A 13883-nucleotide genomic window follows, 5' to 3' on the forward strand; every position below is an offset into this window, starting at 1 on the left:
TCCTGGTTTCTGGGCTGTCAGAGGCTCAGACCCAGCACTGCCGCGACCCCCGCAGCCGGGCCTTTATCCCCGGAAGGCCCCTGGCCTTCTGGAACGCTCGGGAGAGTAAGGAGAGCGCGCCTCACTTACCTCTCCGCTTGATTTTCCACCATCACTGTGGTGGGCCTGGAGTAGATGTGGTCGATCTTTGTAGGAACCGAAGCATGTCTAGATTCTCTCTCATATTAATCGCAGTGCAGTGCTTTGCTGTGTTTTTTTTTTTCCCATCCTAAGATGCAACGAGTTTGGGTGTCAGTTGCTTTGAGAACTCTGAGTTAATCGCTCAGAATTAATTTGCGTGTGTTGGGAGAACCAAAACCTTCACTTTATAAAATATCTGTTCCATGAAGGGCGGTGTGTGACGACAGGACGCTGGCGTCTTCTATAACGTCACGGTGAAATGACGGGCCGAGGCTGGGGGACAGCAGGGAGGGCGCTTCCTCACACAGGGTTCCAGCCCTGCACCCCACTTGGTTTCCCCACACTGCTGGGACTGATTCCTGAGTGCAGAGCTAGAAGTAACCCATAAGCATCGCCAGGTGTGGTCCCAAAATAAAAATAGAAAGAAAAGTAATGTTAATGTGATGTTTGGAACAAATTCTGATTTTTAATAACATGGTAATCCATTAGTGGAGAGAATAACGCTCTAACAGAGATGTTGAGGGGGGTGGGTTTCTATAAAAAACCCTTACTGGGGCGGGCAAGATCGCACAGCAGGGAGGATGTTTGCCTTACACGTGGCTACCTGGGTCCAATTCCCAGCATCCCAGATGGTCCCCCAAGTACCCCCGGGTGTGGCCCATAAACCCCCCCCAAAAAAGCACGAAAAGGCTTTTCCTATATTTAAAGTTGGATTTGAATATAATCATGACACTTGGTAAGTCATTCTGCTATTTTTGTACCGTGCAGAAAACCCTCGCGAAAGTCAACCGTGCACGCTATAAAAGCGGACGTGCGAAGGGTCCAGTGTCCCAGCAGATACAAATATTTTCAAAACACTGACGCCTAACAGGTAGCAAGCAAATGAATCACTGAAGCCGATTTGAATCGGAAGCAGCATTGTTGGCAGGAAAGGTCTGTGCTTCGTGACGGTGCGAGTGTTCGGAGGCTCAGCTCTGGGCTCTGATGCCAGGTTTTTGGGTTTGTTTGTTTTTTTTTTTGTTTGTTTCTGTTTTGCTTTTTGGGTCCCACCCGGCGATGCTCAGGGGTTCCCCCTGGCTCTGCACTCAGGAATCACTCCTGGCGGTGCTGGGGGACCCTATGGGATGCTGGGAATCGAACCCGGGTCGGCCGTGTGCAAGGCCAACACTCTCCCCTCTGTGCTGTCGCCCCAGCCACCTCTGGATGCCAGATTGATTGAAGCAGATTCTTCCTCGGGTTGTTTTCGGGCCCCTTGTGAGATGCTCCCCCTCACAGTGTTGTTGTCATTGAAGCTGGGCGCCTTCCCCATTTGCGCCTAACTTCCGTGCCGAGGAGATGCCGGTGTGATTTGGAACCGAGAAGATCTGACACGTGTAGGATGGTGACTGGGCCAGCGTGTCATTCTCTCTCCAAGATGCGGAGCTTTAGATCATCTGTGGGTGGCCGAGAGTGAGGCGGCCGCAGTCGGGCGTGTAGCACATGAAACTCTTTGATGGGGTCAGGTCGGAAGTCTGTGAGGACGTCAGGTAGGATACTGCTTCCTTTTTGACTGCTCCGGACGAGCCCCCTTTCAGTTCCAGGATGCTGTGTACTGTGAGGTGCTGCCATGTGCAGGGGGGCAGGGGGCGGGGGGTCAGGGGTGCACTCGGCAGTGTTCAGGGTTTGCTCTGCCCTCGAAAGGCCCTCCTGGCAGTGCTGAGGAGGGGGTGGTGGTCCTGGGATTGAACCCAGGTCAGCCACGTGCAAGGCAAATGCCCGAGCCCCGCTGAAAATTCTCTCCAGCCCCATTTTCCTCTATTGCTGTGAACTTTCTTTCTTTCTTTCTTTCTTTCTTTCTTTCTTTCTTTGGTTTGGGGCCACACCAGCAGTGCTCAGGGTTTACTCCTGGCGAAGGGGCTGGGGAGAATGGTGGCTGCAGGGGACCCTGTGGGATGCTGGGGATCGAACCTGGGTCAGCCGCAGAGAACCTGCAGCCACCCCGGGGTCCACCCTGACACCCCCTATGGCCCTCCTGAGTACCCTGTACGGTCCCCCGAGCACCGCCAGGAGTGATTCCTGAGTGCAGAGCCAGGAGTCAGCCCTGAGCATCGCTGGGTGGGACCCAAAAAGAAAATATATATATAATATATTATATATATCACTTTAGTTTTCCCTAAAGACCGTCCTACCTGCTCTTTATACAGTGAAAGTAGGAATGTTTCCCATCCAAATAAATCTCAGGAGCTAACGGGACGGGCGTATCCGCTCCTTTCCATGTGCGGTTAAAACTTGTTGCTTTCTGACAGAGAGGTGTAGAATAAGTCAAAAACATATCCAGGGACTGGGGCGATAGCACAGCGGGGAGGGCGTTTGCCTCACACGCAGCTGACCAAGGTTCAATTCCCAGCATCCCATAGGGTCCCTTGAGCACTGCCAGGAGTAATTCCTGAGTGCAGAGCCAGGAGTAACCCTGAGCATTGCCAGGTGTGACCCGAAAAGAAAAAAAAAATCCAAACAGTGACCAGGCTTTATCTGAACCTTAGATTGCATCTGGTTTCTATCACACGGAAATGATTTTAAGTTGATAGAGGCCGTTGCAAGCGCAGGATTCAGACTTGCACGGTGGGAGCAACCGGACGTTCCAAAACTGAGAGACCCGAATATATTGGAAACCTTCTCTTTGCTCTCCAACTGAGGACGGTCCTAACTTAAAACGCCCCGGGGCGGGCTAGAACAAACGCCGTTAGGAGTAGAAAATGATGGTGCAAGTGCCAGGTGTCTGTTTGATGAATATTTGATAACTACTAATTCAAAGTTGGAGCATTAAAACTAAGAATTACTGGAGCTGGAGAGATAGCACAGCGGGTAGGGCGTTTGCCTTGCACATGGCTGACCTGGGTTCGATTCCCAGCATCCCATATGGTCCCCTGGGCACCGCCAGGAGTAACTCCTGTGCATCACCAGGTGTGACCCAAAAAGCAAAAAAAACAAAAACAAAAACTAAGAATGACTCTTCTGTTACCGGGAGACAGGGTAGGGGCCTGGGAGGTGGACGTGGGGCAGGGCCGGGCCAAGGTGGTGATGCTTAGTTGCTACGTTTTCCATTTTTCCTGCAGTGCCTGGGGAGTGAAAGGGACCAGCACCCTGGGGTGTCCAGGGAGAAGGGAGAAACTGAGGCCAGCTATTAGTGTCATAGCCAGCCACAGCCAGACCTCCCCAAGTCCAGGCCAGTTCTCCGTCCATTTAACCCGCCCAGGGGTTCATTGTATTCCTTTGGGGCCACATCTGGCGATGCTTGGGGGCGTTTCTAGCTCTGCACTCAGGAATGACTCCTTGCAGTGTTGGGGGGAACTACGGGATGCCCGGGGATCGAACCCGGGTCGGCCGCCTGCAAAGCCAGCGCCCTCCCTCGCTGTTGGACCACTCCAGCCCCTCATCCCGCCGTTCGTCCCGGCATTTTGGAAACCAGCCCCCCTCCCCCCCGTTTTCAGGGCCAGAGCGCTAGGACAGTGGGCAGGGCGCGTGCCTTCATGCATTCTGCTCAGAGTCGATTCCCAGCACCACAAAGGGTCTCCTGAGCGCCGCTGGGTGTGACTCCCACCCCCCTCCAAAAAAAGAACCTTTTCTCGAAAGTTCTTACTCTGTGGAGGAAAAAACAGTCTCCAGGGGGAACCCGTAAAGTGCTCTCCCGGCGGCCAAGGTGGGAAGCAGGAATCTAGCCCTGCTTGCGTGCGTGGGCTTCTCTTTGCCTCTCGCCCAGCTCCTGGGGAAACTGAGTCCCTCGCGAGAGCCTGCTTTTCGTGCGGCCCTCCCTGCACAGTGCTTGGAGCGCCCCTTGGCCTCTGCTGGCCATCCTCTCCGGGGCCACCAGCCGCGGCTACTCAGGGGCCAGCCGGAGGGGGCGGGCATCGGCCTGGAAGAGTCTGGGGGGGGAGGGTAGGTGCCCCCCCCCGCCCCCTTCCTGGGACTCCCCTGGCCCCTGTGGCCCCGTGGGAGGCGACGTTGCCTGAAGGACACGCAGGGACGGAGGATGCTGCCCGTGCTCGGCCCTTGGAAGCTGACCTCTCTTTTCTGTTTCAGACTCTCCTTCTTCCGGGGTTAACGCCCAGCTCGGACCCGCGACCCTGGGCAAACAGCCGGGTGCGTGATGGGAGGGGCTGGCCTTAGCCTTGCCTTCTTCCCCCAGGCTCCAGCCCACGGGGGCAGGGCGAGGGGGGCTGTGTGTGCGGGACCCTCCTTGCCTGCCCGGTCCTTGCACCCCCTACTCACCACCACAGTTAGGTGACGGGTGGAGGCGGTGGCCCCCTTGGAGGTGTTTGACGCCCGCCCACCCCCCCCCAGTAGCTTCGAGAGGAGAGAAGGTGGACACGTGCCCTGGTGAGGGGTCGCTCGGGACCCCCAGGGCAGGCTGTGCCAGAGAGGCGTGGAGGCTGCTTGAGGCTTTGGGCCGGAAGGGCTCTCCATGGATAGATTGTGGAGACCAGGACGGGTGGACGGGTCTGTTCTGCTCCGGGCTCACTCCTGATGCTTGCCTTGGCTGTGCTCGGCGCGGGTGACCAGCGCTGACGGGCTGAACGGGGGTTGCTGAGAGCCAAGCTGGCCACAGTGGGCGGCCCGGGAAGGCTGGTGGGGTCCCAGCGTGGCTCGAGTCTGTTCGTCTGAGTCCCCTGATCCGGGCTGGCTGTCCGTCCGTCTGTCCTTGGCTTAGGGCTTTGCCCGTTTTCCCTCTGCCAGGGGCTCTTGGCCACAGGGAAGCTGAAGAATCAGCCCTCACTTTCTCTCACACCTACTTTGTTTCCTGTATCTCGTCGCCTCTGAAAGAAAAACGAATCGCCGGGGCTGGAGCGATAGCACAGCAGGGAGGGCGTTGGCCTGGCACGCAGCTGACCCGGGTTCGATTCCCAGCCTCCCATAGGGTCCCCCGAGCACCGCCAGGAGCGATTCCTGAGTGCAGAGCCAGGAGGAACCCCTGAGCATCGCCGGGTGTGACCCCAAAAGAAAAAAGAAACCAAAACAAACCTATTTGGGGTTCCAGGGGCCGGAGTGATAGCACAGAAGGGAGTCAGCCCTGCGCATCACGGGGTGTGACCCAAAAAGCAAAAGAACGGAAAAAGAAAACCAAAGAAATGATAGGGGCTGAAGCGATAGTACAGCGGGGAGGGCATTTGCCTTGCACGCGGCTGACCCGCATCCCATAGGGTTCGATTCCCAGCCTCCCATAGGGTCCCCCGAGCACCGCCAGGAGCGATTCCTGAGTGCAGAGCCAGGAGGAACCCCTGAGCATCAAGACGCCTCTCGTTTGCTTTGACTTCCCGAGAGCGTATTCTTTTTTTTTTTTTTTTTAACTTTTATTAGCGAAACACCATGAGGTACAGTTGTAGACCTACAGATCCCTGCGCTTGGGTTTCAGTTATACAATGATCCAATCCCCATCCCTCCACCAGGCCCGTTTTCCACCACCACGGGTCCCAGTATCCCTCCCATGTGATGTCAGTCCCGGAACTGGCGTTGGGGAAGCCCCCGGGTCACCCATGGTAGAGCAAACCTGATCTCTTGGGGTCCGGGCAGAAGCGTTCCGCAGGCGACGGGCCAGCAGTCGGTGTGCCTTGTTTGACTCTCTCCGTCCCAGGCCGCTCGTCTCCCTCAGAAGAAAGGAGCGTAAGCCTGGGCTGAGTTTGTCCCTTGCAGACCCCAAACGGTTTCTCCGGTGAGGGGCGGTGGAAGGGCTCTGAAGGGTTTGGTCGTGTTTCTGATGAGCCGAGCTCCGCTTTCCAGCCTCCAAAGTCCCCTCTGGGAGCGACCCGGGCACTGCCGTAGCCGCCTCTCAGACGCCTCTGGCGAAAGCGCCATCCGGGCATTAGATGGACTCCTGCAGCAGTGCTCGGGGGCGGGGGGAAGGAAGAGGAACCGAGGGATGGAGCTGGTGGCAGAGAGCGACCCCCTTTGCTTCCGCTGCCCCCCGGGATAGGTCAGGTGCCGGCCTCGAGCCCCCTCCCCACCCCCCTTCACGGTTTGGAGTTTGTGTGTGTGGAGAAACGCGGCAACGCCCGAGTGCCGGCGGGACTGTGTCAGGCCCCGGGTGGCGACGGCGTCTGGCGCACACTGACGCCTCCCCCTCGCTTGGGCGCTTGCCAGAGCCCGACGACAGGGACCCCCGCCCCCCCGCCCTGGTTAATCGAGTTTTATGAATTGTAGGAAATGTCATCTGTTTCTTGGTTTCAGAGACTTTTTTCAAATGTTTTACACACGATTTTCAGATGACACTAATGAAAAGCTGAGCCCCAAGCCAGGGACAGGTGAACCCGTTTTAAGTTTGCACTACAGCACAGAAGGAACAACCGCAAGCACAATAAAACTGAACTTTACAGACGAATGGTAAGTGCACGTTTTTGTACAGCTGTTCTTAGCCGTGTGTAGGGTCGTAGTCGGTACCTCCAGCCACCCCCGGGCCCTGCACTGCCCTGTCCCACGCGGGAACTGGCCACCTCTGGGTGCCGGGCCGGCACCTGTCTCAGCCCCACCGAGGACGAAGTCAGGGCAACATTGCTGGAACTTTCCAGCCTATTCCTAGCAAAAGCAGGGGCCGGAAGACGTAGCACAGTGGGGAGGGTGCTTGCCTTACACGCAGCCAACCGGGGGTTGATCCCTGGCACCCCCCATGGTCCCCCAGCACCGCAGAACGCAAAAGGTGTCATTATTAAGTGCCTGAGAAACCATTAGGGCAAAAATAACCAACCTAATATTTTTAGAACGTTTGCAGGCTTGGTTCTGTGTGTGAAGAAATACAGATTTAAGATTAACTTTTAATCAGACTGGATGTGATCTGTTAACTCTATAGTAATCCTGGGTTCGTACCTAACGTTTTTAAATATTGCCATACTAGCTCTCTGATATGCCAAGTAGAGATGTTCAAGCTTAACACTTCCCGCTCATTGAGCAGAGGATTTATTTACTTTTTAATTTTTGGTAAGGCTACATTATTGTATGTCTTTGTTACAAACTTTTTCCTACCGCTAACATTCCCCCCCCATCTACTCCTAGTTCTAAATATATTTCCACAAAGGAGCTATTTCTGAGTCAAATTAATTCCCTGATTATTTTCCAGAGGTCCTCTGTTTTTACATTTCTGCCAGCAGCACAGAAGTATGCATTCGCATTTCCAGACCACTGTTCCTATATTCATGGGTTTTTAACTGATTTTATTTTCAAATCAGTGATAGCGCATATGCCTTAAATGTGTGAAATCCTAGGTTTGGTACACACACACACACACACACACAAGAAACTTTATTTTAAAATAGATTTTTCTATCGGTTTATATTGGTAATAGCCAGTCTATCTTTATTGCTTAGTAGTGAAGTTAAGCTTTGACTCAGGGTTGCAGAGGGTCTCTTTAACAATATTTCTGATATTTACTAATACTATGTTAATAGATAATATAATCCACCTTTTAATATATAATGTCATTATATATTATATAGTGATTATATTGATCATCTTATAGCTAATATATTGATTATTCTACATAATTGATATATTAACATATAATTGTATGCTAATACAATTTCTATGTGTTGGTATATGATCTGTAAATAATATATAACCTAGCTATATATTATTTATGAATATATAACTCTGTGTTGATATATGATCCGAGTTGTTCCCGGTCATTGGTTTTCACCTGTTTTCCTGTGTGTGTGTGTGTGTGTGTGTGTGTGTGTGTGTGTGTGTGTGTGTGTATCCTGTGCTGAAGTCTGCGGTTTGGTAGGAGTTTCAGGCACTGTCGCATACCTTCGTGCTCAGGGCAGGCTGAGAAGCTCTTGGAATCTGGGGTCCGGCCTGGCGAGAGGCGGGACAGCCGCGGGTGTTTCTGCTGCTGCTCTCGGGCCTAGGGATAATGTCACCAACGTCCAGTGGTCCTGGGCCCCGAGGCCAGTTCCCTGGCCCTGCTCTCGCGATGGTGCTGGGCACTGGGAACGCGCCAGTTGAAGGATGCTCGGGCCCAATGTCCCTGCTTTACTGGCCGGGTGGTCCAGTGCACGGGGCCGGGCGCTGTGGGAGAAGGCGGGCGGGCAGGGGGTGGGCAGGGTTCGAGAGGCTGTTAGTGTTAGGGGGAGAAGCACGGGCCGCCCCCGGGAAGGGTCTGGCAGAGCCAGCACTCGGGTGGCCGAGTCGCGGGCCCGGGGAAGTGGGCACCATGCTTCAAGGGGGGGCGGTCACCTCTGGGTGCTGTTGGCGGAGACCCGGGCAGGGAGCAGGCCCAGCGGCTGAGACCACAGGGGTCAGGCCCTCCCTGGCGTCTGAGGAGCGAGGCGCAATGGCCAAGGTCACAGGGGCCACTTACCAGCGGGCGCCTCCGTGGAGCTTCCGTGCAGAAGGGACTGGAGCACATCAAGAATCTCATCGGAGGGGCCGGAGCCATAGCCCAGCGGGGAGGGCGTTGGCCTCGCACATGGCCAGCCCAGGTTTGATCCCCGGCATCCCAGAGAGGTCCCCCCGAGCACTGCCAGGAGTAATTCCTGAGTGCAGAGCCGGGCAACCCCTGTGCATTGCCGGGTGGAACCCAAAAAGCGAGAAAAAAAAAAAAACTCATCGGAGCATGTGGAAGGCCCACGCCTGAGTCCCACCCTGCTGGGAATCAGCTTCCTGTGTCTTGATCCCGCGTGGGATTCGCTTCGCTTCTGCTCTGGAACCTCTTCGCGGCCCAAAGGGAACCTTGCCGAGAGGCGTGTGTGGTCCCTGTCACGGCCTGCTCCTTGCTTCCGAGTTTGCGTTTTCTGGGGGTTTCCGAGTGTGGGAGCCAAGAACGGGGGGCTCCAGGCCCCGGGAGGAGCCCCTGCCTGGAGGGGCCCTTGCCCCCCACCCCACCCCCAGCTCCTGGCGCTGCCGGCTGGGAGCCCCGGCCGCCCCTCGCTGTGGATGAGTCGGAGGACAGCGTTTTGTCCCCGTTTGTGGCCCCCGGTTTCCCAGCGTGTGTTTGTGTCTCGGTTTTCTCGGCGACACTTTGCCCTCCCCAGGGAGCTGCCCTGGTGAGCCTGCCACGCGGGGAGGGGAGAGGCCGCATCCGACCCCGCACCCGGCCCGCTGCAGTTCCTTTCGTCCGTCCTGCCCTGTGATGGATGCAGAGCTCGAGCTTCACTCCGCCACCTGCCTTGTTTCTCTGTCCCAACGCCCTCTGGCGCGATCTGTGTCTCTGTGACTTAAAGTGCCATTTAACACGACAAATAAATGTCTGGCTTGGTTACTTGTCTCTTCCACTAACAGCTCCTTCTTCCTGTCAGCGCTGTGAAGCTGCAAATCCCCTGTAGTCTCCGCTGAGCGTTGCCTCCCTTGTGCCTGTGACCCCGCTTTCCCGGCCAGGCGGCCGGGCGGGCGGCGACATCTGTCTCTCTCTCGGTGCCTTCTCTTTACCAGAAATATCTGTTGGGGCCGCAGGCTAGGGCAGAGTTCAGCCGCTTGCCTTGCATGCAGCAATCCGGGATCCATCCTGGCACCCCGAATGGTCCCCCGAGCCTGCCAGGAGTGGCCCCCAAACAAACCAGAAAAAAAGTAAATAAGAGGGGCTGGAGCCATAGCACAGCGGGTAGGGCGTCTGCCTTGCACGCGGCCAACCTGGGTTCGAGTCCCAGCATCCCATATGGTCCCCTGAGCAGCACCAGGGGTAATTCCTGAGCTCAGAGCCAGGAGGAACCTCTGAGCATCGCCGGGTGTGACCCAAAAAGCCAAAAAAAAAGTAAATAAGAAGAAATATATGTTCATTGCGCCCCCCTCACCCCCAATCCAGCTTCTAGAAGAGAGCACGAGAACTCTGCTCGCAGTAACCCCATTCTGAGAGAACGCTCGGGTTGGCGGCCTTGTGCATCCGTTTCTCTGGGTGGGCAGCTGTGTAGATGCACATTCTTTTCAGCACTACCAGGGCTGGAGCGATAGCACAGTGGGGAGGGCGTCTGCCTTGCACGTGGCCGACCCGGGTTCGATTCCCAGCATCCCATAATGTCCCCCTCAGCATCGCCAGGAGTCATTCCTGAGAGCATGAGCCAGGAGTAACAACTGCATTGCCGGGTGTAACCCAGAAAGCAAAAAGTCAAACACTACCAGACATGGATGCCTTTGGAAAGAAATCAAATTGAGGGCTGTCCAGTGCAGTGAGTTATAGTATAGGGACACTTGCCTGGCAGGTGGCCAGCCTGGGTGTGATCCCTGGCATTCCATAGGGCTGGGAGTCAGCCCTGAGCAAGGCTGGGTGTAGCCTCCACTAGCCCCTCCCCCCCAAAAAGAAAGAAATCAAATTGATGTCAGCCAGCCGTTCAAAGGCTTTTATACAATCTTGTCAAAAAATCCGTGGTAAATTTGCATTATTTTGGAATCACTGCTATCGTGTATAATGCAGGATGTTACAAGGCTTGAGATTCGAAACGTAAGAAAATGTTGCATTTCTGTGAATTCAGTCTGAGTTGTTGCCTGTGTGCCTGTTTTCTTTCCTACCCAGTCTCCTTCTTACACAGAAGGCTGTGATTCATCACAGAATGCTCACTGGAAGTGACTTAGGTAGTTCCATTTTTGGATACCCCAGCCCGTGCCAGCTGTCTGGGTTTTTTCCTTCTCAAGCTCACTTGAACCACTTAAAATTTTTTGTTTAAAAAAAAAAAAAAGGACTTCCTGCAGCTGGAGCAGTAGCACAGCGGGGAGGGCGCTGGCCTTACGTGCAGCCGACCCAGGTTCAATCCCCGGTACCCCATAGGGTCCCTGAGCCCCTCCAGTGTGATCCCTGAGTGCAGAGCCAGGAGGCAGCCCTGGGAACCGCCAGGTGTGACCCCCCAAACAAAACAACGTAAAGATGATGTCTTGGGGCTGGAGCAATAGCACAGCGGGTAGGGTATTTGCCTTGCATGTGGCCTACCTGGGTTCGATTCTCAGCATCCCATAGGGTCCCCTGAGCATCACCAGGTGTGATTCCTGAGCACAGAGCCAGGAGTAAGCCTTGTGCATGGCCGGGTGTGACCCCCCCCCCCAAAACAAGAAAAAAAGATGTCTTGAATTTGGTCTCGTATTACACTGTGACCAAAAGTGATGTCAGGACTTGAGGTGACCCAAGAGGGTGCTGAACCGCCAAAACAGTGACTGCAAAGCAGTTGGTCGCTGCCATCCCTGGCGCCTGCTACAGTCCCAAGCAGCACATCACCCACAGGCGACCTTTCGAGACCAAGGAAACCTAAAAGGCACCAGGGGAAGTGCTCAGGCCTGGACTGGTCCCCAGCACTGCAGGAAGTAATAATCACAATAAAGGTGGGGTCAGGAAGCCAGCGAGGACCTAGAGAGTGTGAGCCGGCCTGGCAGGGGTCGTTACACACTGGGGTGCCCGAACACAGCCGAGCGGTCCTTCTGCGCGCGGAAGCCGTTTGGAGGGGACTGTTGTGAGTGGGCGCTTAACTGTGTAGAGACGGGCCCGGGCCACGGCCTCCTCACCCCCGGGGCCACTTCCTTGTCCCCGCAGGAGTAGCACCGCCTCGAGTTCCCGCGGAAACGGGGGTCACTGCAAGGTGGAAGGACAGGATGACTCCCTGGACCCGCAGAGCCCGGGCTCGGCCCCCGAAGGAGACTGCGCGTCAGGTAAGCGCGCCCGCCGCCTCCCGCTTTCTCCCGCAGCCCCTTTCTCCGGCTGCCGCCCAATCTCTGTCAGGATTTGCAGAGGATGCGGGGGGGGGGGGCGGGGGAGGCCTTCTTGGCGACATGCTCAAGGAGGACCCTGTTTTATCCGCGAGGAGTCACCGTTTCCTGTGGAGCGAATAGACAGCCCATCGGGAACAGAGATGGGAAGAGGGGCTGGAGGGGGGCTGGAGCGATAGCACAGCGGGGAGGGCGTTTGCCTTGCACACGGCCGACCCGGGTTTGATTCCCAGCATCCCATAGGGTCCCCTGAGCACCGCCAGGAGTAACTCCTGAGTGCATGAGCCAGGAGGAACCCCTGTGCATCGCCGGGTGTGACCCCCCCCAAAAAAAAAAGAAGAGGGGCCGGAGGCCTGAGGGGGTCCCCCAAAGGCAGGGCCGCGCCAGACACACCACCGGGAGTGGCGGGAAGCCCCGGGCTCAGCTGGGCTGTAGGGACAGGACAGGCTCTGTGGGGGCGGGATGCCTCCCGTGGGGGCGTGCCACGTGGCCTCCGTGTCACCTAGACAAGCTCTCGAAAGCGGGGTTCCTCTCTGTTTCTCCTGCAGAAGCGCCAGAGTCCCCCCCGGAGGCCACGGTGGCGTGTCCAGAGGCTGCGTCCCCAGAGCGGGAGAGCTCGCACCCCAGCCCCCCGGGTGCAGAGCAACGCACGGGCCCGCCCCGCAGCCCCCTGGATGCAGACAGTCGGACCAGCGAGCCCTCCCCCAGCCCCCCAGGTGTAGGCGAATGTTTGAGCCAGCAGCCCGGCCCTCAGGATGTGGACAGACACACGAGCTCGGCCCCCGGCCCCCCGGGGGCAGCCGCTGGTGCAAGTTCACCCCCCAGCCCCCCGGGTGCAGCCGCAGGGGTGAGCCCGCCCCCCGGCCCCCCGGATGCGTCTGCAGGTACAAGATCATCCCCCAGCCCCCCGGATGCAAACACAGGTGCAAGATCGCCCCCCGGCCCCCCGGAAGCAGGTGCAGGTGTGAGCTCGGCCCCCAGCCCCCCGGATGCAGATGCAGGTGTGAGCTCGGCCCCCGGCCCCCAGGATGCAGACGCAGGTGCGTGGCCTTGCTGGGAGCCGGGTCTGCCTGCACCCCTGCATTCGGGGCAGCCCGTGGGAGAGGACCCGTCCCACAGTCACTGTCCCCCACAGCGCGCTCGGGTGAGGAGCAGGGGGAGACGCAGAGCGGTGCTGCCGAGAACCCCCAGGGCGCAACGGGATCCCCCGGCGCCGAGAAGGCCACAGACAGCAGCGCGGAGCAGCCCAGCCCAGGCTCTGCCTTGCCCGAGCCCCCTGCTCAGCCTGAAGCCGGGGGACCCTCGAGTCAGGAGGAGGCAGGAGCCCGGGACTCTGCCCTCCAGGACACAGATGACAGCGATGACGACCCCGTCCTGATCCCGGGGGCGCGCTACCGGACAGGCCCCGGGGACAGGTGGGTCGGCCTTGGTTAGGGGTCGGGGTGAGTGACCGGGGCTGGGGGGGGCCGGGAAGGGGAAGGAGGCCGCTGCCACCCGTGTCCCCCGGGTCCCCTTTCTGCCTGCCTGTCCCTGGACTCTGCCGTGGGTTGCTGGGGGGGTCGTTGAGGATTCTATCAGCTTCCGTCTATCCCAGGTTCAGAAAATGCCCCTTGGTTTCTGTTTGGGGGCCACACCCGGTGGTGCTTGGGCTCCCTCCTGGCGGAACTCGGTGGTGCCCGTAGGTGGTGCCTGCAGCAGCGTGCCGTGTAGACTGACTTCTCTTATCTCCCGCGTGTCGCCACAGGCGCTCTGCCGTCGCCCGCATCCAGGAGTTCTTCAGGCGGAGGAAGGAGAGGAGGGAGATGGAGGAACTAGACACGCTGAACATCCGCAGGCCCCTGGTGAAGACCGTGTACAAGGGCCACCGCAACTCCCGGACAATGGTACCCGCGGCCGGACACCCCGCCAGGCGGCCTGCCTCTGCCCAGCTGGGTTTCGGGGGCCCTAGATTGTAGCGGGGAGACCAGGTTTCAGCACCACCCATGCCCCCCGGGGTCACTCCTTCTGCCCGTCGGCTGGCTCCCGCTGAGCCCCCTTCGGCTGTCTGGGTCTGAAAT

The 13883-nt window shown here is 57.5% G+C and overlaps 1 protein-coding gene across 4 annotated transcripts in view; it reads left to right on the forward strand.

The window, feature by feature from the left end:
- The window catches only part of DCAF6 (DDB1 and CUL4 associated factor 6), a 49720-nt gene that overhangs the window by 31574 nt on the left and 4263 nt on the right, over positions 1 to 13883 (forward strand). For 3 of the 4 annotated variants that reach the window (XM_056108548.1, XM_056108546.1, XM_056108547.1), the window contains 6 exons: positions 6417 to 6534; positions 11654 to 11769; positions 12375 to 12749; positions 12822 to 12866; positions 12962 to 13241; positions 13571 to 13709. In XM_056108548.1, the coding sequence (XP_055964523.1) occupies positions 6417 to 6534; positions 11654 to 11769; positions 12375 to 12749; positions 12822 to 12866; positions 12962 to 13241; positions 13571 to 13709 (1073 nt within the window). Of the gene's footprint in view, positions 1 to 4239; positions 4300 to 6416; positions 6535 to 11653; positions 11770 to 12374; positions 12750 to 12821; positions 12867 to 12961; positions 13242 to 13570; positions 13710 to 13883 lie in introns of all 4 variants that reach the window. The other variant, XM_056108549.1, reaches the window with a different exon arrangement.

The sequence above is a fragment of the Sorex fumeus genome, unplaced genomic scaffold (genome assembly GCF_029834395.1).
Source record: "Sorex fumeus unplaced genomic scaffold, SorFum_2.1 ptg000226l, whole genome shotgun sequence".
NCBI classification, from domain to species: Eukaryota; Metazoa; Chordata; class Mammalia; order Eulipotyphla; family Soricidae; genus Sorex; species Sorex fumeus.